The sequence below is a fragment of the Hyperolius riggenbachi genome, chromosome 8, assembly GCF_040937935.1.
Source record: "Hyperolius riggenbachi isolate aHypRig1 chromosome 8, aHypRig1.pri, whole genome shotgun sequence".
Classification (NCBI taxonomy): domain Eukaryota; kingdom Metazoa; phylum Chordata; class Amphibia; order Anura; family Hyperoliidae; genus Hyperolius; species Hyperolius riggenbachi.
The window spans coordinates 32,692,405-32,720,338 of NC_090653.1; the positions used below are offsets into that span (position 1 = coordinate 32,692,405).

The 27,934-nt window shown below is 46.0% G+C and overlaps 3 protein-coding genes across 4 annotated transcripts in view; 2 read left to right on the top strand and 1 right to left on the bottom strand.

The window, feature by feature from the left end:
* The window catches only part of PFDN6 (prefoldin subunit 6), a 29,682-nt gene extending 8,316 nt beyond the window's left edge, over positions 1 to 21,366 (top strand). The window contains exons 2-5 of the mRNA XM_068250185.1: positions 2,157 to 2,220; positions 10,451 to 10,521; positions 16,965 to 17,089; positions 21,067 to 21,366. Of these exons, the coding sequence (XP_068106286.1) occupies positions 2,157 to 2,220; positions 10,451 to 10,521; positions 16,965 to 17,089; positions 21,067 to 21,187 (381 nt within the window). The 3' untranslated portion in view covers positions 21,188 to 21,366. The remainder of the gene's footprint in view (positions 1 to 2,156; positions 2,221 to 10,450; positions 10,522 to 16,964; positions 17,090 to 21,066) is intronic.
* Positions 4,566 to 7,424, top strand: LOC137528387 (uncharacterized). The gene is made up of 2 exons (XM_068249680.1): positions 4,566 to 5,019; positions 5,374 to 7,424. The coding sequence occupies exons 1-2, from the start codon at positions 4,566 to 4,568 to the stop codon at positions 7,422 to 7,424; spliced, it is 2,505 nt and encodes an 834-aa protein (XP_068105781.1).
* A 4,548-nt stretch (positions 21,367 to 25,914) lies between the features above and the next one.
* The window catches only part of RGL2 (ral guanine nucleotide dissociation stimulator like 2), a 59,394-nt gene continuing 57,374 nt past the window's right edge, over positions 25,915 to 27,934 (bottom strand). For both annotated transcript variants that reach the window (XM_068250187.1, XM_068250186.1), the window contains exon 17: positions 25,915 to 26,464. In XM_068250187.1, the coding sequence (XP_068106288.1) occupies positions 26,274 to 26,464 (191 nt within the window). In that variant the 3' untranslated portion in view covers positions 25,915 to 26,273. The remainder of the gene's footprint in view (positions 26,465 to 27,934) is intronic.

The window sequence follows — 27,934 nt, forward strand, 5'->3', positions numbered from 1 at the left end:
TTCCAGGTCATTACTGAGCATGAGCAAACAGTCAACGCAGTTAATAACGTTTATAACGCACAGCATGCAGCACTTTCTAATAATGCTACACGTTACACACAAACGCAACGTGTGCGCTGTTAATGTTGCACAGACTTAGTATTGCTGTGCGTTAGTTCACATTAAAACATTTTCTAACGTGCGACTTTAATGTCGCACTGTGAAAGAGGCCTAATTCCCTATAAACTAAACAAGCCTCGCCCACAGCTTCTCCAAAACGCCAAGGCACTCAGACCCATGTAGCAAGGGCTTATGGGAGCTCAGTCTGGGCAGGAGGAGGAGGAGGAAGTTACTAGCCAGAGATTTCAGAGGCAGAGGGGAGGGGGTAGTGAATTTTTCACAGGCTGAGGGGTGGAGATGCAGTTGCAGATTACCTGTGTAATGATGACAAACAGAACATGGCCGCTCTCATTGTATCACAGGAATACATCATCATAAACTGTTGAAGCTGTATGCAGCCAGATTTGCTGTGAAAACTATCTTAACTTTAGATAAGATATATAGACAAGTTACTTGTTATAGTTAGCTTTTCATCTCGGATCCGCTTTAAGTAATACTAGTTGCCTGCCAGCCCTGCTGATCCTCTTCCTCCAATACTTTTAGTAATAGACCCTGAACAAGCATACAGCAGATCAGGTGTTTCTGACATTATTGTCAGATCTGACAAGATTAGCTGCATGCTTGTTTCTGGTGTTATTCATTCACTGCTAAAGCCAAAACGATCAGTAGGGCTGCCAGGCAAATGATATTGCTTAAAAGGAAATAAATATGGCAGCTTCCATATCCCTCTCACTTCAGTTACCCTTTAAAGGACAACTGAAGCGGGAGGTATATGGAAGCTGCCATATTTCCTTTTAAGCAACATCAGTTGCCTGGCTGTCCTGCTGATCCTCTGCCTCTAATGCTTAGAGGGAAGCCCCAGGATCCTATTAAGGCTTCCACCGTCGGTCTGCTGTCCACCATCGCTGAGCAGCCCCCCCCCCCCCCACCAGAATATTAGCGACAATAGCTCGCGTCTCCGTGCTACTGCGCATATGTTGGCGGGCTCAATCTTACAATGTGTGCAGCCATGATTGCAGAAGAGGAGCTGTGCAGCCAGGACAAGGATAGGATAAGGGTCACTGTGGACCACTGAGGGAAGCTTCAAAAGGATCCTGAGGCTTCCCTCTCTGAGGGGTAAATACTAATTTTGAACCCAAGCTTTGGCGTGTTCTCTTTAAGCTATAGACCCTGAACAAGCATATGCAGATTAGATTTGTTTTTTTTTTTGTTTTTTTTACATGTTTGGCAAATCTGACAAGATTAGCTGCATGCTTGTTTCTGATGTTATTCAAACACTACTGCAGCATATAGCTCAGCAGGGCTGCCAGGCAACTAGTATTGCTTATAAGCAAATCAGTACGGCACCCTCCATATCCCTTTTCACTTCAGTTGTCCTTAAAGGGGCACTATGGCGAAAAATTGCACATATTTTAAATTTTACAAACCTAAACAAGTAGTACATTTTTTTTCCAGAGTAAAATGAGCCATAAATATTATATACTAATAATAATACTTGTATGCTATGTTGTTGTCACTTACAGTAGGTAGTAGAAATCTGACAGAAGTGACAGGTTTTGGACTAGTTCATCTCTTCATGGGGATTCTAAGCTAGGCTTTTATTCTTTATAAAGATATTCCCTAAAAAGGATTTAAACAATGATGCTGGCCGGCTTCCCTGCTCCCTACACAGTTTTCTGGCAGTTGGACAAAGCAACTGCCATTCACTAAGTGCTTTTGAAAATAAATAAATCCCTGAGAATCCCCCATGAAGAGATGAACTAGTCCAAAATCTATTGCTTCTGTCAGATTTCTACTACCTACTGTAAGTGACAGCAACAAAGGAGACAAGTCATTTATGGCTCATTTTACTCTGGAAAAAAATGTTCTTTTCATTTGTATATGTTTGCACATATTTTAAATTTTACAATTTTTTGCCATAGTGCCCCTTTAAACTGTCTCTGGAGGTGCCTTGGTAAATCAGGCCTGTTTTTTACTATGTATCTCTCGGTGGGTGTTTTCAATCCAATCTCCAAGATGCGGTAACCATAATAATTGATGGTTTTGCTCTCTTTTAGATGGCATCCCAGTTACAGGAAAAGCTCCAGGCCGAGGTGACCAAATACCAGCAGCTGCAGAAAGGTGAGACCCTGATGTATGGAAAGGCTGAGAAATGTTTCCAAGGACACAGGCCATGTAAAAAAATACATTTAAAGTGCACCCGAGGCGACATGAGATAAACGTGTGTATAAATAATCAGGCTGTTTTACTTGTGTAATTTTTGCTGCCTGGAATTGTTAATTTCCCGGATCGTCACTCGGACAGCACCCCTGGATGAGACTTGTCTCCCTCCCCACCGTGGACAGGAACTGCAAAAGAAACAATTTGCATAAGCAATAGGCAGCCAGGTATATAAGCTACTTACTTGCCACTATACTTCAGTATAGTTTCCTGTCCCGGACGGAGCGGAGGGAGAGGTCTCCAGGGAGCCATCCATGTCAGTTCGGCAGGGGCAGCGTGTGGCAGGACTCCCAATAGAGCTGAGCAGTGATCAGTGGGGAGTCCTGCAGCGTTTGGGAGGCTTCTCCGGAGAAGGCAGCAGTATTATGCGTGCAGGCGCGCGCATGAAGAGGTCACTTCCGGTTTACCCGGAAGTAGTCACGCGCTGGCGTCCCGCGTGATCTGAGGTCTGCAGAGCGGCAGGGGCCGCGGCGGGGAAATACTAAATCAACGAAACAGCTGATTACATTTGCATCACAATGACGCTGGACTAATTAAGCGGCAGGAGCCGCGGCGGTGTATGGTAATCAGCTTCAGCTGATGCATCAAGGTATGTGAAGCTGATTAATTATGCAGCAGGGCGGCGTTAGCTGTGGTCAGCTGGGTCTGTTTGAGGGTATATATGTGGAAGTAAGTCCATGATTCAGATGTGGCTGGCAATCATGGAGGACGCTTCAGGTTCAGCTCCTTTGCAATCTGCTTAGTCTGGACAAGATCCCTCTCTGGCAAGTAGATGTGGTACCTGTATACTCCTGCTTGTTATGGTTTTTTACTATGTAACCTTTAGTAACGATTGTCCCTTGTTTGTGTTTTTTTATAGCCTAAAAAACATGACAAATCGGACAAATCTGATAAAAGTGAAAAAACTGACAAGGCTGCTGTTCAGACCAGTCAGCATAGTTCAAACAGAGAAAGTAGTCAAGGATGAATCTCCGGTCATACTTAAAGATTTAATGGGCTGGATGAGATCTGAGATGTCTTCAGCGATTAAAGAGATCAAAGATTCTGCCATTGCTTCCAATTCTATAGTTCCTTCTGATGTCCCAGGAACTACTGGAAATATGGACACAATACCTGCAGTTGCTATCCCTGCTTCCCCTGTTTTGGCTCAACCAGGGCCCTCGGGATCCAAACGTAGAAGAGAGAGTGAGGTGGAGGGTTCTGAGTTATCTGAGGGGGAGATATCGGAGCTAGATCAGCTATCAGATATGGAGGAAGAGGTCTCAAATGTGGACAGATCAAAATTTGCTTTTTCAACCGATTTAATGAAGGATTTATTAAGCGCTATGTATGATACAATGGGTATCAAGACAGAAAGAAAATCTTTGACACCTTTGGATGAGATGTACAGGACTTTGGCGGACCCCCAGCCTCAGTTTATCCCAGTCCATTCCACCCTTAAGGGTATGATTAAGAAGGAATGGGATAACCCTGAGAAGAGAGCTTTTTGGCCGAGATCCTTGTCTAATCGTTATCCTTTTTCTCCGGAAGATCAGGAGTTTTGGGGTACTCCGCCTAGGTTAGACCCGTCTTTTTCTAGGGTGTCAAAGAAAACAGATCTGTTATTTGAAGACTTTGGTTGTCTGAAGGACCCAATCGACAAAAAAATGGACAATCTCCTGCGGAGAGCATGGGAATCCTCTTCCTTAACATTCAAGCCTGCAGTAGCGTCCACGGCAGTGAGTCGATCATTAAAAACATGGTTATTAGAAATGCAAGATAAAATTGCTTCTGGGGTCCCGCGAGAAGAAATTCTTAATGATTTTCCGAAAGTTTTAAATGCCTCTAATTATATGGTAGATGCATCAGACGACACTGTTAAACTTACAGCCAGAACTACTGCTTTAGTTAACTCAGCCAGAAGAGGTATATGGGTTAAAACCTGGAATGGGGATAATTCCTCAAAATCTAAGTTATGTGGTATACCATGTGAAGGCAGGCTGCTTTTTGGATCCAATTTAGATGATACTTTAGATAGGTCATCAGATAAAAAGAAAAACTTTCCAGAAAAGAAAAGACCTTTCCAGTATAAGCGGCCATTTCGTCCCCCCATCAGGTCTGACCAAAACCCCAAGTCCTCCAAGGGTAAACGTTGGGTCCCATACAGATCACAGAAACCGAAACCCAATTTCAATCCTGCCAGGAGGCAGGATAAGCAATGACGCCAGGATTCCAGTGGGGGGGAGAATTGCAAACTTTTTAGAAGTATGGCAGCCTCAGTTCACAAGTCAGTGGTTACTAAGGATTGTATCAGAAGGGTACCGGATAGAGTTCAATCATCATCCTCCTCTGAGGTTTTGCATTACTCCCCAACCACAAGATCAAAGAAAGTGTCGTGCACTACAAAGCGAGGTCCTATCTCTATTAGAAAAGGGGGTGATAAGATATGTACCGAGTTGTCAGAAACAGGAGGGGTTCTATTCGCCAGTATTTCTCGTAAAAAAACCACAGGGATCTTACCGATTCATCTTAAACCTAAAGAAATTAAATCTAGATGTAAAATACAGAAGATTCAGGATGGACAATATAAAATCTGTGATTCATCTCTTGCAGAAAGACGATTTTCTTGTTTCTCTAGATCTCAAGGATGCATATCTTCACCTACCTATTCATCCGTCATCACAACAGTATCTAAGATTTGCAGTCCACATGGGGGAAGAGGTAAGACATTTTCAATTTATTGCTCTTCCTTTTGGACTTTCTTCTGCCCCTTGGCTGTTTACCAAAGTCATGTCTGAGGTTCTAGCAGAGCTTAGGCTGATGGGAGTTAATATCCTTGGATATTTAGATGATTTTTTAATTTGGGGACCTACAGCGGAAAGGGTAAGATTGCAGATGCAGTCAACATTAGATTATCTGCAGCATTTAGGTTGGCTTATTAATTGGGAGAAGTCTTCACTAGTTCCTTCCCAGGTTCTTGAGTTTATCGGATTTAGCATTGATACTAGGAATGAAAGAATCTTCTTGCCTGATAGAAAGATTACTGCAATTCTAAATGCTATTTTTTCCTTTCAGAATGCAAGGACAGTATCACTGAGGAAAGCAATGGCAGTCCTGGGGCTCCTAACAGCCTCGTTTCCCGCAGTTCAGTGGGGGCAGTTCCACACAAGGATTCTGCAGTTATGGATCCTCAGATCATGGAACAGAAGCCTCACGGTATTAGACAAGAAGATCCCTATCCCTCACAGCATAAAAGTGTCCCTACTTTGGTGGCAAAACCAAGGTCATCTTTCATCAGGCCGTGTATGGAGTTATCCAGAGCAGAGGATAATTACAACAGATGCCAGTTTATGGGGTTGGGGAGCACATTTGGATGCTCTTCTGGCTCAGGGACAATGGTCAGTACAGATCAGCTCAAGATCATCCAACAGCAGGGAACTAGAAGCTGTATGGAGGGCACTGCTACACTTCAGGGATCAGATCAAGGGAACGCATGTGACGATAAGGACCGACAACAAGTCTGTGGTAGCATTCCTAAACAGACAAGGAGGCACGAAGAGCCAGATGTTATGGAAACAAACATCAAAAATTTTGTTCTGGTCAGAAAACAATATCATGTCATTACAAGCACGTCATCTAAAGGGGACATCAAACCAGTTGGCAGATTATCTAAGCAGGGAGAAGCTGGACCAGAACGAATGGTCACTCAATCCGAAGGTGTTTCAAACGATAACGTCACAGTGGGGATATCCAGAACTGGATCTATTCGCCAGGAAAAGGAACTCAAAATGCCGGAAGTTTTGTGCCCTGTTTCAGGAGGACTTACCTTGGGCAATGGATGCGTTCACAATCAGTTGGGGAGGCAGGATGATGTATGCCTTTCCGCCAATTCCATTACTTTCCAGAGTATTGAAGAAGATCATTCAGGACAGAGCGAGAATCATATTGATTGCTCCAATGTGGCCCAAACGTCCATGGTTCACATTACTACAGTCTCTAGCGATATCAGAACCAATAATCCTCCCACTGACTCAGGACTTGTTATCCCAGGGGCCAGTATTACATCCAGATCCGAGTCTACTTCACCTATCAGCTTGGAACCTGAATGGGAAATACTGAAGTCTAAGGGTTTCTCAGATGATCTGTCAGAAACACTACTCAATAGTAGAAAGAAGGTAACTCGATTAATTTACCGGAAGGCTTGGAGAGTTTTTAATCACTGGTGTATAGATAGATCCTGCAACAATAGATCGCTTAGATCAGTTTTGGAATTCTTACAGTGTGGCTATAGGAAGGGTCTTAGTATTAGTACTTTGAAAGTTCAGGTGTCAGCCTTGAGTGTGGTCCTAGAAAGGAAATTAGCACAGGAGGATTATATAATCCGTTTCTTTCAGGCTTTAAGAAGACTAAAACCATCTATACGGTCAAGAGTTCCTTCTTGGGATCTTAATACAGTGTTACAGGGTCTATGTGAGTCTCCGTTTGAACCCTTATCTCAAGTTTCGGACAAATTCCTGACATTGAAAACCATATTCCTTCTAGCAATTACTACAGCAAGAAGAATAGGTGAGCTACAAGCACTATCGATTAAGGAGCCGTACTGTGTTGTTTCAGAGGATAGAATAACATTGCGTCCGGACGCAACATTTCTTCCGAAGGTGGTTTCTTCTTTCCACAGGAACCAAGAAATTTATATCCCGTCATTTTGTGAGAATCCGGCAAATAAGGAAGAGAGACTACATTTGTTGGACGTGAGGAGGTGTCTGTTACAGTATTTAGAAAGATCTAATGCCTGGAGAAAATCAGATGCAATTTTTGTCCTGTTTGCAGGAAAAACAAGAGGGAACAGAGCTTCTAAGACAACCTTAGCACGCTGGATCAAACAGACAATTGTATCAGCATACCAGATACGGGGAAAGACGTTAACCTTTTCGGTCAGGGCTCATTCTACAAGAGGCATTTCTACGTCATGGGCAGAGAGGGCAGGGGCCTCCATTGAGCAGATATGCAGGGCTGCAACATGGTCAAGTCATAACACTTTTGTGAAGCATTATCGACTTAATGTATCGGCAGCTACAGATTTATCCTTTGGAAGAAAGGTTCTGCAAGCAGTGGTCCCGCCCTAAGCCTGATCTTTAGTATATCGTCTCATCCAGGGGTGCTGTCCGAGTGACGATCCGGGAAAGACAACTTTACTTACGGTAACGTCTTTTCCGGTAGTCAGGAGGACAGCACCCCTACAACCCGCCCTTATTGGGTGGAATATCAGAGGTTTGTATAAGCATTGTTAAGTGTCCGTATTATCTTTTATATTAACTGAAGTATAGTGGCAAGTAAGTAGCTTATATACCTGGCTGCCTATTGCTTATGCAAATTGTTTCTTTTGCAGTTCCTGTCCACGGTGGGGAGGGAGACAAGTCTCATCCAGGGGTGCTGTCCTCCTGACTACCGGAAAAGACGTTACCGTAAGTAAAGTTGTCTTTCGAGGCATGATAGTGACAGCTTCTGTCTTGTCGGGACCTTTCAGGAATATAGTAAGCATTGCTGGTAAGCAAAGTACAGCCATAAAAGTTTTTGTGGCAGAATACATCTTCTGAGATGAGAGCAGGGGAGATAGAACAAAGTCAATAGTTCCTTTATTTTCACTTGGGACACTTAAAGCTAATGTAACCCGGGATCTAAAAAAAAAAAAAAAAAAAAGATACTCACCTAAGGAGATGGAAGGCTCTGTCCTAATGAGCCATCCCTCTCCCGGTGGCCCCGGTGCTGCACTGGCTCCTCTGTTCTCGTCCCACGCCGAGGGGACTTCGGAAGCAGAGTCCTCCCGAAGACAGGCGGCGCACACGCGAACGCGTCATAGAGGACTCGTGCGCAGTGTAGAGCGGCCCGTCTTCGGAAGCACTCGGGCTCCCGAAGCATCTCTGAAGCCTCCCTTCGGCTGGGAGCCAGCGGTATTGACCGAAACGGTCGAATACCGCTACAGGGGAGCCAGCGGAACAGCGGGGACCGGGAGAGGAGAGGGAGTGCTCTATGGCCTAGGTTCTCAACATGCGGTGCGCGTACCCCAGGGGGTACTTCTGATGTTTCCAGGGGGTACTCGGGCTTGATATAATTAACTAAGAATACAAATTTAGAGTTTTAGAAAATGATAAATCTTATTTAAACACCAAATTAGTATTTTAGTTAATTAAAAGCAACAGTAATTGCTTGGAAATGGTTTAGAACCAATTATCATGTACTACGATTAAATATATATTTGTCAAGGGGTACTTGTGATAATGATTAATATGCTAGGGGGTACTTGGTGAGTACAGGGTTTTAGAAGGGGTACATACCAATAAAATGTTGAGAAAGACTGCTCTATGGGACCCAGAGCTTCCCTCTCTCCATAGGTGAGTATCTGACTTTTTTTTTTCCCTTAACCCGGTTCCCATTAGCTTTAATAGGCTTCCACTGAGCGGAAACAACAAAACATTCAATCTACTTTATAAATGTTTGAATATAAAGGAAAACCATGGTATGTGTAAAAAAGTAATTTTTAGGAGTAGGAGGATAAATACAGTTGTTTGTATTTGTTTGCAGCAGATCAGATGTTTCTGACTAGGTTAGCCGCATGCTTGTTTCATGTGAGTGATTGAGACAATACTGCAGAAAGATCAGCAGGACAGTCAGGCAACTGGTATTGTTTAAAAGGAAATAAATATGGCAGCCTCCGAATAAGGGCTGGTGCAAACCAAGAGCGCTTTTAAAAATGCCAGCGCTTTGAAAAGTGTTCATTTAAATGGGATGGATCACACCAAAGCAATTTGATTTTCTCCCAAACGCAAATCCGGGTCCTGCAGCATTTCTGCTCTTTTGAGGCGATTCAGCCTCAATGGTAAGTATAGGAAAGTGGAAAATTGCTCAAAAAAGTGCTAGAACAGAGCGATTCTCCAAGCGTTTTTGTTCCAGAAGCTGTTCAGTTCCAGCTCTACTGTAAGAAAACCTAAACGCTCGGAAAATCGCTAGGCACATGCCTAGAATGGCTCTGAAAAATCACTTCAAAAAGCGCTGAGCGTTTGCGATTATGCTAGCGGTTTTTAGCGCGTTTGCAATTATGCTAGCGCTTTTTAGTGTGCACTGGCCCAAACTCTCCCTTCAGGTTCTCTTGTACCGAAGGTGAACCTCATGTCAGAATTCACATACTTGCCCAAGAAGAAGAAAGACTTTGGATCCTATAGATGCCTCCCACATCTCCCATCGCCAAACTGGGACCCACTTGAATAATTCTGACAAGGGCATCAGGCAGGAGCACGGCTGTACTACGCCTGCGCGAGTGACTCCTTGCTACTGCGCGGGTATGGCTGCCCTCGTGCAAGAGGAGGTGCACGGTCACTTTGTGTGGGAGGGTCCCAGGCAGTGGCGGAGGACAGCGTGGGAAGCCTCTATAGCAGTGATGGCTAATCTTGGCGCTCCAGCTGTGACAAAACTACAAATCCCATCATGCCATGCCTCATGGGACTTATAGTTCCACCACAGCTGGAGTGCCAAGGCTAGCCATCACTGCTCTATAGAATCCAGAGGCTTTCCTCCCCTTAGGCAAGTATTGTTATAAATCTGAGATGGCTGGGGGGGAATATACATACCTGGGGCTTCCTCCAGCCCCATCCAAGCTGATTGCTCCCTGGCCGTCCTTCTCCACTGTCTGGATAGTCCGGAATTGGCCCTGGAATGTCCACCAGGATGCCCGCTTACACGCATTCTGCGCCTGTGCAGTACTCTGTGCAGTAAGACTGCGCAGACACAGAACGCTCCCAGCAACGGGGGAGCGCAGCCAGACTGCGCCAACTGGCCTAGACTGGAGGATTTTTCGGGGCCAGTTGTGGACTATCTAGACAGCGCAGAAGGATGACCAGGGGCTGGTATGTATATTGTAGACCCACCCCCTCCCCCGCACTCTCAAACACCCTTTAAGTAGGCGAAGGTCTGCCTTACTAAGGTTGGATAGCATTATTGCTGCAGCAGACCTAGGTTGACAGTAGGAGGGTATCTCCCACCCACCTTTGGCGTGCAGACTGATGTAAGCAAATATGAGTAGTGTGAGCTCAGTCCATCTTCTATTCTCTCTCCTTCCTGTCTGTCTGCTGACCTGTATATTACTGTCTTCCTACAGATATCAGCAGCAGCATGGCTGCCCGGCAGAAGCTGGAGGCACAAGTCACAGAGAACAACATTGTAAAAGAGGTGAGTGCATGCTGAGTGTGTCTGCATGTCGGGCAAGCAGTGCATATGAGTTCTGAGTTTTGAATGAATCAGGACCAGAGTGTGTCTATGCCCTGGAGGAGCAAACTGTTAAATGCAAAGTGTAGTTCACATAGTGGATTATTTCTTTATTGAATAGAGGAGGGCCACTAGACACCAGGGAGCTGGCATTAGACCTCAGGCAACTACATAAGGGGGTGGTGGCATTAGACCTCAGGCAACTACATGGGGGGGGGGGCGGGGCATTAGACCTCAGGCAACTACATATGGGAGGGGGAGCATTAGACACTGGGGAACTACATAAGGGAGGGAGGGGGCCACTAGATATCAGGCAACTACATAAGGGAGGGAGGGGCCACTAGACATCAGGCAACTACATAAGGGAGGGAGGGGCCACTAGACATCAGGCAACTACATAAGGGAGGGAGGGGCCACTAGACAGGCAACTACATAAGGGAGGGAGGGGCCACTAGATATCAGGAAACCATATAAGGGAGGGAGGGGCCACTAGACATCAGGCAACTACATAAGGGAGGGAGGGGCCACTAGATATCAGGAAACTACATAAGGGAGGGATGGGGCCACTAGACACCAGGGAACTACATAAGGGAGGGAGTGGCCACTAGACACCAGGGAACTACATAAGGGAGGGGCCACTAGATATCAGGCAACTACATAAGGGAGGGAGGGGCCACTAGATATCAGGCAACTACATAAGGGAGGGAGTGGCCACTAGACACCAGGGAACTACATAAGGGAGGGGCCACTAGATATCAGGCAACTACATAAGGGAGGGAGGGGGCCACTAGACATCAGGGAACTACATAAGGGAGGGAGGGGACCACTAGACACCAGGGAACTACATAAGGGAGGGAGGGGGCCACTAGTCACCAGGGAACCACATAATGGGAGGGAGGGGCCACTAGACATCAGTCAACTACATAAAGGAGGGAGGGGGCCACTAGACATCAGGGAACTACATAAGGGAGGGAGGGGGCCACTAGACATCAGAAAACTGCATAGGGGAGGGTGGGGTGGGGGACACTAGACACCAGGGAACTACTGTATATAGGGAAGATAGGGGGCCTTCAGATGCCAGGGAACTGTATAAGAAAGGGAGGTGGCCACTAGACCTTAAAGTTGGCCCATTACTTAGTCCCCGTTTTTAAATTTTGTCTCTTTTTGTATTTGAGTTTTGCTTGGCAACGTTTATTTTATATGTCAACCATTCCTCATGCCTGGAGTTATAATATAAATGTTAGCTGTCTGTCTGTAACCCTATTATTATTTTTTGTATTGCTGCATGCAGATGTGTGCCAAGTTGAGAACACAGTATGCTGTCAGTAACATTTAAGTGGGAAGGTGTGTATGTGTGCTTTTGTTGCCGTGAGTAACATTTGAGTGGGAAGGTGTGTATGTGTGCTTTTGTTGCTGTCTGTGACATTGGAGTGGGCAGGTGTGTATGTGTGCTTTTGTCGCTGTCTGTGACATTTTCAGTGGGCAGGTGTGTATGTGTGCGTTGTTTGCTGTCTGTGACATTTCAGTGGGCAGGTGTGTATGTGTGCGTTTGTTGCTGTTTGTGACATTTGAGTGGGCAGGTGTGTAGGTGTACGTTTGTTGCTGTTTGTGACATTTGAGTGGGCAGGTGTGTATGTGTGCGTTGTTTGCTGTCTGTGACATTTCAGTGGGCAGGTGTGTAGGTGTGTGTTTGTTGCTGTCTGTGACATTGGAGTGGGCAGGTGTGTATGTGTGTGTTTGTTGCTGTCTGTGACATTGGAGTGGGCAGGTGTGTAGGTGTGCGTTTGTTGCTGTCTGTGACATTGGAGTGGGCAGGTGTGTAGGTGTGTGTTTGTTGCTGTCTGTGACATTGGAGTGGGCAGGTGTGTATGTGTGCGTTTGTTGCCGTGAGTAACATTTGAGTGGGCAGGTGTGTATGTGTGCGCTTGTTGCTGTCTGTGACATTGGAGTGGGCAGGTGTGTAGGTGTGCGTTTGTTGCTGTCTGTGACATTGGAGTGGGCAGGTGTGTAGGTGTGTGTTTGTTGCTGTCTGTGACATTGGAGTGGGCAGGTGTGTAGGTGTGTGTTTGTTGCTGTCTGTGACATTGGAGTGGGCAGGTGTGTAGGTGTGCGTTTGTTGCTGTCTGTGACATTGGAGTGGGCAGGTGTGTAGGTGTGTGTTTGTTGCTGTCTGTGACATTGGAGTGGGCAGGTGTGTATGTGTGCGTTTGTTGCCGTGAGTAACATTTGAGTGGGCAGGTGTGTATGTGTGCGCTTGTTGCTGTCTGTGACATTGGAGTGGGCAGGTGTGTAGGTGTGCGTTTGTTGCTGTTTGTGACATTTGAGTGGGCAGGTGTGTATGTGTGCGTTGTTTGCTGTCTGTGACATTTCAGTGGGCAGGTGTGTATGTGTGCGTTTGTTGCTGTTTGTGACATTTGAGTGGGCAGGTGTGTAGGTGTGCGCTTGTTGCTGTCTGTGACATTTGAGTGGGCAGGTGTGTAGGTGTGCGTTTGTTGCTGTCTGTGACATTTGAGTGGGCAGGTGTGTAGGTGTGCGTTTGTTGCTGTCTGTGACATTTGAGTGGGCAGGTGTGTATGTGTGCGTTTGTTGCTGTTTGTGACATTTGAGTGGGCAGGTGTGTGTGTGTGCGCTTGTTGCTGTCTGTGACATTGGAGTGGGCAGGTGTGTATGTGTGCGTTTGTTGCTGTCTGTGACATTTGAGTGGGCAGGTGTGTAGGTGTGCGCTTGTTGCTGTCTGTGACATTTGAGTGGGCAGGTGTGTAGGTGTGCGCTTGTTGCTGTCTGTGACATTTGAGTGGGCAGGTGTGTAGGTGTGCGTTTGTTGCTGTCTGTGACATTTGAGTGGGCAGGTGTGTAGGTGTGCGTTTGTTGCTGTTTGTGACATTGGAGTGGGCAGGTGTGTATGTGTGCGTTTGTTGCTGTCTGTGACATTGGAGTGGGCAGGTGTGTATGTGTGCGTTTGTTGCTGTCTGTGACATTGGAGTGGGCAGGTGTGTATGTGTGCGTTTGTTGCTGTTTGTGACATTTCAGTGGGCAGGTGTGTATGTGTGCGTTGTTTGCTGACTGTGACATTTCAGTGGGCAGGTGTGTATGTGTGCGTTGTTTGCTGTCAGTAACATTGGAGTGGGCAGGTGTGTATGTGTGCATTTGTTGCTGTTGGAATCTAAAGAAGCTGAAGTTATTATTTTTTATTTTTTTTATTTATATAGCGCCAACATATTCCGCAGCGCTTTACAAAGCACAATAAGACGACAAGGGGAACATAGATACACTAACAAAATGTACAACAGAATTCCAAGCAGCACAAATATTGTGACAAAAACAGTAAACATTAGGAGGAGTTGCATCAATAATCCACACCCAGCATATCGGGAATTCCTAACAATTGCCGCAGTGTGTAATCTGGTTCACTGTTAACACAAGCACAATATGCAGCAATATAATAGGATGGAACCATTCCAACACAAACTTGTTACCAGCAAAACTGTAATGTGCAGATCGGCAACATGCCAGTGGCAACCTGGCCATTCTGGTATCCTGCTGCAAGTGCCATTTGCTCTGCGGCGCTGGGCAGTAACCACAGGGGCTTCTAGATGTCAGTCCCTTAAAGGGAACCGAACCTAAACTGAGGATATGGATTTTTCCTTTTTAAAATGCCAGTTGCCTGACTCTCCTGCTGATCCTGTGTCTCTAATACTTTTACGACAGCCCCTCAACAAGCATGCAGATCAGGTGCTGTAACTGAAGTCAGACTGGATTAGCTGCATGCTTGTTTCAGGTGTGTGGTTCAGCCACTACTGCAGCCAAAGAGATCAGCAGGACTGACAAGCAGCTGGAATTGTTTAAAAGGAAACATCCATATCCCTCTCAGTTTAGGTTCCCTTTAAAGGACAACTGTAGTGGGAAGCAGAGCAGTTAATTTCAGCAGCGAGGCTGGGTGTTGTCATAGCAACAATGCTATGCTGCGCACCCCGCGTAACAGTAATATGGGACTCTGCCGGATACCAGACCCAGAATTACATCTCCCTCTGAATTGCTACAGCTCGAAGGGGGAATAGTATTTAACTTTGCGGTAGCAGGGAGAGCCGTCATTAGGCTCATTCTGCACCCAACTGCCCGGCGCCATAACAACATGCACCCATGAGAAGAATATGGAGGCTGCCATAGTTTTTTCCTGTTAAACAATACCGGTAGCCTGGCACACCTGCTGATCTATTTGGCGGCAGTAGTGTCTGGATAACACCCGAAGAAAACATGCAGCTAATGTGGTCAGATCTGACAATGTCACACGTCATCTGCTGCATGCTTGTTCAGGGGTTGTGGCTGAATGTATTAGTGGCAGAGGATCAGCAGCACAGCCAGGCAACTGGTATTGCTTAAAAGGAAATAAATATGGCAGCCTCCATATACCTCTTACTTTAGGTGTACTTCAAAGAAAACCTGAGGCGGATCCTAAGAAAAAAAAAAAAAAGATACTTACATAGGAAGAGGAAAGCCTCTGACCCTCTAGAAACTTCCTTTGCCCTCCAGACCACCGCCACTACCCGGGACCCTCTGAAAGGTTAGTCAAGTGCGAGAGCGTCCGTACTGTGCCCCCACAAGTCCAGCCTGTGCCATCCATGAGCGGCTCGGTGCCACTGCACAGGTGCAGCCGTCTTCATGCTGGCACAGTAAGGCCACGCTTGTACACAGCGGAGGGAGTGGTCACGATAACCTATCCAAGAAGCTCTTGTCAGATATGTTTCCGGGGTTTGTGTGCAGCATCAGTGGGAGCAGCAAGGGCACTGGAAGCTTCTTCCTAGGCAAGTATAGAACTTTAGTTAGGATCCACCTCGGGGGCTCTAAGCCATCCTCATGAAGTCTGTTCCTGAATGTTTGGTCTCTGCCAGTGTTTATCCTGTCTCTGCTGATGGGTAAAGGACCTCTAGCACAGGGGTCCCCAAACGTTTTGGGTCAAGGGCCGGGTCAACATACTTCAGACTGCTGGGGGGCCGGAGTATACATAAAATGCAGGCCAGACAGTGAAGCATACCCAGTTGACAACCTGCAGTCCAATTGGACAGCAGTGTCAACGGATGTGGAATTTGATTGGAAACCAGCAAATTACTGCTTTGTGGCTTCCATGTGGATGGGTGGTGCCAGCACTGCTATTCTATATTTGGGCCACCAATATTTAACCTCCCTGCCGGTTATCCCGAGCTCAGCTCGGGGTAACCTGCCGCGGAGGATTCCTCAGGCCCTGCTGGGCCGATTTGCATAATTTTTTTTTTGTTACACGCAGCTAGCACTTTGCTAGCTGCGTGTAACTTACGATCGCCGCCGCTCCGTGCCGATTCGCTGCAACCCGCCGCATCAGAGGGTGCCCCCCCCCCGAGACCCGTGCGCTGCCTGGCCAATCAGTGCCAGGCAGCGTCGAGGGGTGGTTCGGGACTCCCTCTGATGTCATGACGTCGGTGACGTCATCGCGCCCGTCGCCATGGCGACGGGGGAAGCCCTCCTGGAGATCCCGTTCAGAACGAGATTTCCGGATGGGTATATGCGGCGATCGGCGCATTCGGCGGGACGCCGCAGGGAGGGGGGGAAGCATGTAGCTAGCGCTAGGCTAGCTACATGCTAAAAAAAAAAAAATGCCAAAAAACGCCCTCCCTGCCGTGCGCAGCAATTTTTTATAACGGCAGGGAGGTTAAAGATGTAGCTGACCACATCAACAAGTAATACATTTTGTGTGTGGGGGGCCGGTAAAAAAGCCTCAGGGGGCCGCATTTGGCCCGCGGACCTTAGTTTGAGGACCACTGCTCTAGCAGCTTTGTGCAGCACTTCTAGTATCTGCCTGTCTTCTAGACCCTCTTCCGTGCCCTAGAGACTGCTGGGAGGCAATGGCATGTATTGGAGGAACTGGACACCCTGTGCAACCTCTGTAGGGTTCAGGTATCTCCTCACATACCACTGGTAGCGACACTGGCCATGGCCAAATTCAAAACTAGGGGGGAAAAAAAAACAGAAGAGATGAGGGACAAAGCAGTGCTGTGGAGTTTGTACGAAAATCAACCAACTCCAACTTCCTCAGTTTATGAAACCTCCGACTCCACAGCCCTTGCTGGGCTATGGAGTGGGTACGAAAATCATTTGACTCCAGGTACCCAAAAATTACTCCGACTCCACGTGTGTGGTGTGTGTGTGTGCGTGCGCATCTGGTGATATGTTGGGGTATCTGTGTTTGGTACTGGGTTTTTTTTCTTGTGCCGACTGTGTGTGTATATGTAACTGGTGTTGCTGGTGTTGTGTAGAGTGTGGTTGGGGAATTGGTCTTGTTCAGACAGTGGTGTGTGTATCTGGTGTTGTGTTGGCGTATTGGTGATGCGCAGTCAGTGCATTGCCAGTATATAATGTACTGTACATCTCTGCAGGAGTTGGCCTTATTGGATGACAGTAACACAGTATATAAACTTATTGGACCTGTGCTGGTGAAACAGGACATGGAGGAAGCCAAATCCACGGTGGATAAAAGATTACAATATATCAACGGGGAAATGTGAGTAACTGACCTTCAAGCCACATCTCAGACAGTGGTTTTTTTTTAAATGTAACATTATTTTTAAATTTACCGTACAGTAGAATACTTTTATAGTGAACTCCAAAGGACCAGGAAAAGCAGTTTAATATATCAGAATTGGTCATACATTGTATATTTTCTGGGACTTAAGGACTGAGTTTACTATATCCAGAGGTTTACGATTACAAGATTCCTCTGTACTGTGGATAGCATAGAGTCTTTCCATTCTTCAGTGCGGCCCGTCCCACTGCTGCCCTCTGGTATAGCTGTTCCACCCGCTGGCTGATCAGTACTATTTGGGTCCCTGGGTAGTTCCGGGGACGAGTGCATCCTTATTGGATGTGCACAAGTCTGCTCCAAGCATGCCCAGTGGGGACGAACGTCTCTTCAGAACTACTCTGGGAGATGAGGAGTTCTTTGACTCAGTGGGTGGAATACGGTAGCTTTAGATCAGAGGACAGCACTGGAATGAAGGGCCACACAGAGGAGCGGGAAGACTCTACGCTCTCCAGAGCCTTCTCTCTATTTAGGGAAGTGAGTTTTCTCACTTCAGGTTTGCTGTAATGATCACAGCTGACATGGCATAGTGTGTGGCTGTCCTAACAGTCTGTCTATGCAATCAAAGAAGATTGTCAGCTAAACTGTAGCTTCAGGGATTAGCAATATACAGTGCATCCGGAAAGTATTTACAGCACATCACTTTTTCCATGTTTTATGTCACAGTCTGAAATGGATTAGATTCATTTCTCAAGGGCAATCAGGGCAAAGAGGATTCACCTGAGCTCAATGTTGAGCTTCATGGTAAAGACTGAGTACTTAAAGTGAACCTCCGGACTAAAAATCTCACCAGAACTGAAAAGGCTTGGTGTTTCTTTAAAGGAGAACTGTAGTGAGAGGTATATGGAGGCTGCCATATTTATTTCCTTTTAAGCAATACCAGTTGCATGGCTGTCCTGATGGTCTATTTGCCTGAAGAAGTGTCTGAATCACACCAGAAACCAGCATGCAGCTAATCTTGTCATGTCTGTCTAAATTTGTCAGAAACACCTGATCTGCTGCATGCTTGTTCAGGGCCTATGGCTGAAAGTATTAGAGGCAGATGATTAGCTGAATAGCCAGGCAACTGGTATTGCTTAAAAGGAAATAAATATGGCAGCCTCCATATACCTCTCACTACAGTTCTCCTTTAACAGTTTCACAGCATCAGAACTTTGTTTTTCTTACCAAAGCATCATTTTTATCAGTGGCTGGATGGTGTACTGGTTAAGGGCTCTGCCTCTGACATGGGAGACCTGGGTTCGAATCTCGGCTCTGCCTGTTCAGTAAGCCAGTAATTCAGTAAGGAGTTCATTGGGCAAGACTCCCTAACACTGCTACTGCCTACTGAGTGCGCTCTAGTGGCTGCCTCGCAAGCGCTTTGAGTCCGACAGGAGAAAGGCGCTATACAAATACTATTATTATTATTATTATTATTATTTTTAGCTGTATTTTTAGTTAAGTTCCACCCATCAAAGAAAACTGCCCAGCTTTTTTCCCTGATGCTGTGCAAAGCATGATGGGATTTCCTATGTTGTTGTTCATGTTGCCTAGCAACTGGGAGGGGTGATCAGGACACAGGACAGTTGGAACTGTGTCTCATGCTCCCTGTCACCTCCTTTCAACCAAAAAGATGGCTGCCCTCATGAAATCAAACATTTGCCTGTTCTTTTAAAACAGGGTGGGTAAGAGATTATATTACCTATCTATTTTAATTCACATAACTAATGCAACTTAATGACAGTATGTTTGTTTAGGCTGAAGTTCCTCTTTATGCACATGTAATTTCTCCGTTTTTTTGTTTTGTTTTTTTTTTAAATACATTTTCCAAAACTTCAAGTAAAAATGTTTTTCATGTTCTCATTATGAGGTGGTGTGTGTAGAATTCTGAGGAAAAAATGAATTGAATCTATTTGGAATAAGGCTGTAACATAATGTGGAAAAAGTGATGCGCTGTGTATTTATTCCAGATGCACTGTAATACGTAGTACCACAGCAGGGCGTGAAAACATCACAATCCATGAAACACTAGTGTGAAGGCATAAGGCAGAAATCCCGGTTTTGGCACATGAGAGCACTTTGCATGAGATATTGGGTGTGGCAGGTCACCGCTGCCTTATTGATTTTTTTTGTTCAGACCTTGCTGTAGTATTGCTAATTTATATGGGGCCTGGTGACCATACATCTAGCAATTTTGGTTGCCAGTTGACCAAGGGACAAATGTCTCTAATCGGAGAGCGATATGTTGGCCAATTCCTGATCAATTTCAGCATGAAATCTGTCAGGAATCGGTCTTGTGATGCTTTTGTGTGTTGGTGTAGTTATATTTTGCCTGTCTGCCCAGAGTGTCCTCGTACTTTCGCATTTGCGCCCCAATGTGGTTGCCGGTGTTATAGCACGTGTGTGACATCACACACGTGCCATATGCCTGTAGTCATATGGGGCCCCAATGCGGAAATAGGGCACAGGTAAAGTATAACGGGGAGGGGGGGGGGGGGGTGGAGGGCAGTGCGGCAGCGGATTGGGGTTTCCATGCCATCAAGCATGTTGGCCTGAGATTTTAGAGCAATTCCAGTCGATTGGGCATGCTTTTGGCAACACATATTTTATCAGATTCGTTAATCGTCGAATCTGAGGGTTGATCAGCCACCAAGTTTACAGATGTATGGCCATTTTTACAGTCAAGTTCTCTCTCTCCTCTGATTGCACTCAGATTCCCCATTCTGCCATCTTTTACAATCACATGACTGTTACTTACATAACCTGATGCAGCGTGATCATATAATCCCAGTCATTACCGCAGCCATTGTATGATGCTTGTCACAAATTACAGCAGTACTTCTTTGCACTTGTTCTTAAAGGAAATCTGAAGTGAGAGGTACATGGAGGCTGCCAGTGAGGCAGCTGGCATTGTTTACAAGGAAATAAATATGGCAGCCTCCATATACCTCTCACCTCAGGTTCACGTTAACATATCACAGTTTTAAAATGATTAAAGTGTAGATTGGCTTGAAATTCACTACTGGCTGCTGTAATATCTCAATTGCGTGTGATCTGATTTTATCCAACAGTCAAGAGGTATCCGCACACAATCTTCAGGCGACTTGCACACTAAGACATTGCGTTAGGTGCTACGTTAAGGTCGTATAACGTGCGCCTAACGCAACGTATGGTGGTGCGGGAGAGGACGGTAGAGTGAGCCGCGTTAGGCGGCTCTATCCGCATAAGGTCTCCCAGAGTGGCGCTAATTGGTCGGCGGGACCACGTGATGCGGAGCGAGACACTCCGCATCACGTGGTCCCGCCGGCCAATCAGCGGCCGCCAGTGCAGTGAATATTAAGTAGCCATGTGCGCGGCTACTGTAGCTGGCTCTCCCCGCCTCCTCTCTGCCCCCCACTGAGCATGTGCAAACAGTCTAACGCGGCTATAGCCGCTCCAACGCCGTAGCATGCTGCACTTTCCCGACAACGTGCAGCGTTACATGTAACGCAACGTGGGCTGTGTGAACAGCCCACTTGTGTTACATTGCTGTGCGTTGGGGGAGTGTTACAGGCGCACTAACGTGCGCCTGTAATGTCCCTGTGTGTAAGCAGCCTTAAGGAACAACATGCTTTTATTGTTCCAATGCACACCAAATTATCTGACGATTATTGTTTCGGGGCGAATCAGGTCCCCTTTATCAAGGCATAAGCAGACAACATATACGTTGTCTCCCTATGCCTTAAGAAAGGCATAAGCATTATATGTGTGCATTGGAACAATAAAAGCACGTTGTTCCTTGATGACTGTGTGCGGATCTCTCTTTTGACTGTTGGATTATCGCTGCTACTGGTTCTAGTACTGCTGTACCATAGGTGTGCGATTCTATCTATCGAATGATCTGATTTTATGGCATGCAGTTAATCCATCTCTCTCTTCAGTAAGCGATATGAGACGATGCTGAAGGAGATGGAGCAGAAGTCTGAGCAGCAGAGAAGCACCCTCACCAAGCTGCAGCAGGAGTACCAGCGGGCCCAGGGCAAGGTGGCAGCCAAGGCCTGAGCAGGACGCCAGAGGCTGGGTTGTTTTTATTTATGTCCTCCCATCAGGAGGAGCGATCCTGGGGCGGGTCTGGCATCCTCTGGCTTTGAGAAGCAACTTTTCCTTTTTGCTGGTTTCACACTGAGCGAGCAGTGCCTGTATTGTAAGTAAATGTGCAAATTAAAAAAAAAACCACACAAGTTCCATGCATCGTGTCTGTTCCTCTAGTCGGATTTTAGCTGCAAAGCTGGACAACCTGTTTGCTGCCGCACAGGAGTTATCTTGCCTGGGATAAATCAGGCATGACTGGCATCTTAACACAAGAAAAGTTGCCCTATCTGAAGACATGAGTAATCCAAAAAAAATGTGATTTCATCACAACCTGATATGATGCAAATATATAAATTTATTCAAAATTAGTCAAACACAGATGATTAAAACCACCTTCTTAATCGAAAAGTAACTGGAAATCCCTTCAGCAGCAGAACAACAGTGACAACCATATCATAAAAATGTATGCGCTAATATTGCACGACCCTTGAGGAAAAACCATTCATAAAACAACCAACTCACATATCAAGTGTAATCCCGTGAAGAAAAAGTGCTAATCTATGTGCAATATAATAGTGATTGTACAAAAATATATAAGGCCTCCATAGAAGCAGGCGCACGCTGCGAGCGTGCAAGGCGTCGTCCTCCTGCCTGCCTGCAGTTGTACATCTTCTAGGTAAGCACTGTACACTTATCAACTTCATCTATGCATTCTTGAATTATAGCTCCTTAGCCCACGTTTTTGCACAGTAGCTATTTTTATTCCCTCATTGATAGCCTTTATATATTTTTGTACAATCACTATTCTATTGCACATAGATTAGCACTTTTTCTTCACATGATTATTACACTTGATATGTGATTTGGTTGCTTTATGAATTTTTCTCAAGCGTTGTGCAAAATCAGCATATTGGCACATTTTATGCATATGGTTGTCACTTTATTGTTCTGCTGCTGCTGGAATTTCCAATTATGTTTAAATTAAGAAGGCAGTTTTAATTGTTTTTTATATATTTGTGTTTGACTATTTTTGAATAAATGTGTATATATATTTGCATCATATCAGGATGTGATGAAGTCGCATTTTTTTTGGATTGGATTTTTTGGATTACTCCATGTCTTCAGATTGGGCAGTGTTTGTGTTGTTGTAGCTATTAGCCCTTTGTAGACACATATGGCCTCGATTCATAAACAGCAGTGCGATAACAAAAATCTTGTCGGGAAAATACCGCACTCGGTATTTTCCCGGTCTGTGTGCTAATTCATAAAGATTTCCCCAGCTGCCCTTGGAGGTCGGTAAATTACCGCAGCCCATTGAGCGGTAGAGTAGAGCAGTGTCCCGATTCTCTCTTTGCCCTGCAGAAATGAATCACACAGACGGCTCTCTCTGGCTCTTTCCACTGATGACTCAGACAGATGAGTTACACAGTCTTTCCCTGCCTGCTCAAATGATTCACACAGAGGGCTCTCTGGCTCTCTCCACAGATGAATCAAACAGACTTCGGCTCTCTGCACTTTGCATTCATCAGAGCTGTCGGTAACTTGTTATCGCCTCACTAGAGGTGTCGGTAACTACCGCCAGGCTTACCGCTTGTTGCAGGCTTTATGAATTGACATTTGCTGACAATTTACTGACATGTGTTGTCGGTAACTGCAGCCAAGTCTGTAATTTATCTCCCTGGTCGGTAATGTCAGCTTTTCATGCGGTAACAGCCTTTATGAATTGACATTTTGCTAAGTGGTCGGTAAAGTCTGCTGTTTTCAGCATTACCGCATGAGGTAATGCTTTATGACTCAAGGCCATAATCGTGTATTATCCTTGCTCTAATAGTTGTGTTACTGCATGACTGGCAAAGGGACAGCGGTGGTGGGCGATTTGCAAAAGTCAATTACTGAGCGATTACCACCCACAGTAACTGCCCTGCCGTCACTATATCAACCAGCGCTGATCACCAATTATAAGCAATTTTAGATTTAATTTCAGGAAATGTTATACCTTTGCTACGGTAACAGTAAAATGTTTTTTGTATGTGCAATATGAGAAGGTTGTGCAATCCCTCCGGTTTTGTATATAGTAGTCACCAATCATAACCTGGCTCCTAACAAATGGTTATTTGCATAACTGTTGTATGCGACGGCTCTCCTTAAAGTACAACTGAAGTGAGAAGTTTATGGAGGCTGACTTATTTATTTCCTTTTAAAGGGAACCTAAACAGAGGGATGTGGATGTTTCCTTTTAAACCTTACCAGTTACCTGGCTGTTCTGTTAATCCCTTTGGCAGTAGTAGCTGAATCACACACCTGAAACAAGCATGCAGCTAATCCAGTCTGGCTTCAGTCAGAGCACCTGATCTGCATGCATTTTGAGGGTCTATGGCTAAATGTATTAGACACAGGATCAGCAGGAGAGTCAGGCAACTGGTATTTTAAAAGGAAATATCCATATCCTTAGTTTAGGTTCCCTTTAAGCAGTACTAGTTGCCTGGCACGCTGCTGGTCTATTTGGCTGCAGTAGTATCTTAGCACCAGAAACATGCATGCAGCTAATCTTGTCAGATCTGACAATGTCAAACACCTTATCTGCTGCATGCTTGTTCAGGGGCTATGGCTAAAAGCATTAGAGGCAGATGCTTAGCAGGACAGCAAGGCAACTGGTATTGCTTAAAAGCAAATAAATATGGCAGCCTCCATATACCCCTCATGCTTCAGTTGTCCTTTAACTACTTTCACCTCCTGGATGTAGACGCTACGTCCAGGAGGCCATGTGCGCTTCCGTGTGCACCCGGCGGTGGATCGTTAGTCCAGGAATCAATGAGTCGGGCCATGGTGCCCGATCACAGATTCCTCTCCCCCGCAGAAAAAGCGATGGCTTCTCTCTGAAGCCTTGCTTTTTCTGCCTCCTACATGTACATGTTGCGCTTAGAGTGATGTCATGTAAACAAACCTAAGGTTGCCATCTTGTGGCCAAAAAGTAAAACCACATCTACATTAAATAAACATTTACATTAAAAAAATTACTATTTACATCCCACCCTCCCAAAAATACCCAAATAAAATGTTTAATAATAGAAAAAAATTTACCTATGGGTCTAAACTTTAATATGCATGTAAGGATGAATTTTTTTTTATTATAAGCTTGTAATAGTGATGGATGCAAAACGGAAAAAAAAGCACTTTTATTTCCAAATAAAGTATTGTCGCCATACATTGTGATAGGGACAATTTAAAAGGTGTAATAACCGGGAGAAATGGGCACATACAATACGTGGGTTTTAATTATGGAGGCATGTATTATTTTAAAACTAATGGCTGAAAAACTGAGAAATGTTTTCAGTTTTTTTTTTCCCTTACTGTTAAAATGCATTTACAGTAGGGTAGCTCTTAGCAAAATGTACCACCCAAAGAAAGCCTAATTGGTCGTGGAAAAAACAAGATATAGGTCAGTTCATTGTTATAAGTAGTGATAATGTTATAGGCTAATGAATGGGAGGTGAACATTGCTCGGATGCATAAAGTAAAAAAACTGTGGGCTGAAGTAGTTATTTGAAAAATCAGAGGTGCAGTGCCACTGCTGAGCAGGCATGCTCAACACACGTAATCTAGATTCAAATGAAGATTAATTGCTGCAGGTGCGCAGCGGGAATATAAGGTTTTAATTACCTATAATTCCGCCGTGCCGTCCAAAGAGGCTGGAAGGAGGAAGTGGGCTGGTGTGAGGCTTGCAACGCAGGGCAGACGGCGGAATTATAAGTAATTAACACCTTATATCCCGGCCTCGCACCTGCAGCAATTAATCTTCATTTATTAAACAGTCGCGAACATGGGGGGGCAGCTCCTTCCCCTTCTGCAGTGTAGTGCTGTGGAGCAGTTTAATATTTACCTGCCCCAGTAGAAGGATCAAGATGAAATGTTGCCCCAGTCAAGATGCTAGCCTTCCCTACCACAAGCTATTTCAGTAAGCTGACGTGGTGGGGAAGGGGTTACCAGGCAGCGTACAAGAGAAATCGCCGCCAGGAGACTTCAGCTATGAGATATGGCTTATCCTGCTGCAAACGTCCCAGCGGCGTTAATTACGATTCCCCCTCCAGGTCCACGTGGATGGTGGGGAATGATGTAATTCGCCTTCCAACAATTGCTGGCGGCCGAATTAGTGTTTTAAAAGTAACTTCAGCTCCGTCTTCGGACAGCACCGAAGTTACTCACTGTGCTATAGCCATAATTTCTATTACGGTCTATGGTGGTGCCCAGATTTCCTGCACTATAAAGATTCAACTAAACACTCACTGGTGAGCTCCTCTGGACAGGAAGTCAGTGTGCTGTTATTTTTACTGCTTACAATGATGGACATTACAAGCTCTGTAGGGCCACAGAAAATGGCAAAGAGCTGCATTAGGCCCATTTGACACCAGTGCTCTAGGGGCTGAAACACGACAGGAATGTACACCAAACTCTTTCCTGCTCCATAGCATCAGTAAAAAGATGCACTGGCAGCTGGCTGATTAACCAGTCCTTAAAGTTACCCACCAGAATGCACTTTGGAGCATGCTAGAGCCATCACACACTATCTCCTCCCACCCTGCTGCACACATGACCATAGAGCCACTGAACTGAGGATGTGGCAGAGTGCTGACTCTTCCCACCATCACTTAATCAACTATAAGCACACTTCACTGTTGTGAATTCAAAATCCTTACAAACAGCTTTGTTTTTTTTTTAATTACACATGGATAAAAAGTAACATACAGTACATAGTGTTTTGATGCTAGTGTATAGAAAGAGCAGCATTTCAGAATGTGCAGTGTGACATCATACCCCAGGCTAGGCTCAGTGACATCACACACCACTTTCTGCTGATGTAATGTGTGTGACAGCACTTCCTGTCAGCCACATTGACTTCCTGATGCCCAGCTAACAGTGATCACCTCCAGCGGAAGATGTGTCGGGAGTAAGGCCACTTTGTATAAAGCATTGAGCTGTCTGACACTGGTCCATTCTGTCCCATACAGTCCTCCAGGAACCAGCATTCAGTGTAACAATGTCCTCCAGGGACAGTTGGTTAGAAGAAGGACCTTGCCAAGTCTCCAGCCTTCACCCTGATTTTGGGGTAGGTAGCGCTGATATGTGCCCGCAGATGATGCTTGCTGTCAGTAGGGGGCGTCAGGATGCCATGTTGAGGTCGCACCAGGAAGTCCAGGCTGGCTGAGCTCATTGCATAGAAGACATTCGCTGTTCCCGGAAGGACCAACTCTGAAGAAAGAGATTTATCATTAGAAGATAAAAACAAACTGAAATAGGTTTGCCACTTTAAACAGCTCCTAACGTGGTTAAAGGATAAATCTGGCAAATAATAAATTTTACTCACCTGTGGCTTCTTCCAGCCCCTAGAAATAGTTCGATCCCACACTGCAGTTCCACTCTTCCCTATGTTAGATCGTGGCTGGGATCTTCTGCACATGCGAGACTCTCACGATCACACACCTGACAGCGGGAGCGTTCTGTGCAATTCAGAGAGAACTAACCTGTGCAGAGTGCTGCTGGCGATGGGATTGCAATCACAAGAGTCACGCATGTGCAGAAGATCCCGGCCGGGAGTCGCGTTCTAACGCAGGGGAGAGCGGAACTGCGGCATAGGAAACAACTACTTCTAGGGGAGAGCGGAACTGCGGCATAGGAAACAACTACTTCTAAGGGAGAGCGGAACTGCGGTATAGGAAACGACTACTTCTAGGGGAGAGCGGAACTGCGGCCTAGGACACGACTACTTCTAGGGGAGAGCGGAACTGCGGCATAGGAAACAACTACTTCTAGGGGAGAGCGGAACTGCGGCCTAGGACACAACTACTTCTAGGGGAGAGCGGAACTGCGGCCTAGGACACAACTACTTCTAGGGGAGAGCGGAACTGCGGCCTAGGACACGACTACTTCTAGGGGAGAGCGGAACTGCGGCATAGGAAACGACTACTTCTAGGGGAGAGCGGAACTGCGGCCTAGGACACGACTACTTCTAGGGGAGAGCGGAACTGCGGCATAGGAAACAACTACTTCTAGGGGAGAGCGGAACTGCGGCCTAGGACACAACTACTTCTAGGGGAGAGCGGAACTGCGGCCTAGGACACAACTACTTCTAGGGGAGAGCGGAACTGCGGCCTAGGACACAACTACTTCTAGGGGAGAGCGGAACTGCGGCCTAGGACACAACTACTTCTAGGGGAGAGCGGAACTGCGGCCTAGGACACAACTACTTCTAGGGGAGAGGGGAACTGCGGCCTAGGACACAACTACTTCTAGGGGAGAGCGGAACTGCGGCCTAGGACACAACTACTTCTAGGGGAGAGCGGAACTGCGGCCTAGGACACAACTACTTCTAGGGGAGAGCGGAACTGCGGCCTAGGACACAACTACTTCTAGGGGAGAGCGGAACAGCGGCCTAGGACACAACTACTTCTAGGGGAGAGCGGAACTGCGGCCTAGGACACAACTACTTCTAGGGGAGAGCGGAACTGCGGCCCAGGAAACTACTACTTCTAGGGGAGAGCGGAACTGCGGCCTAGGAAACTACTACTTCTAGGAGAGAGCGGAACTGCGGCCTAGGACACAACTACTTCTAGGGGAGAGCGGAACTGCGGCCTAGGACAACTACTTCTAGGGGAGAGTGGAACTGCGGCCTAGGACACAACTACTTCTAGGAGAGAGCGGAACTGCGGCCTAGGACACAAC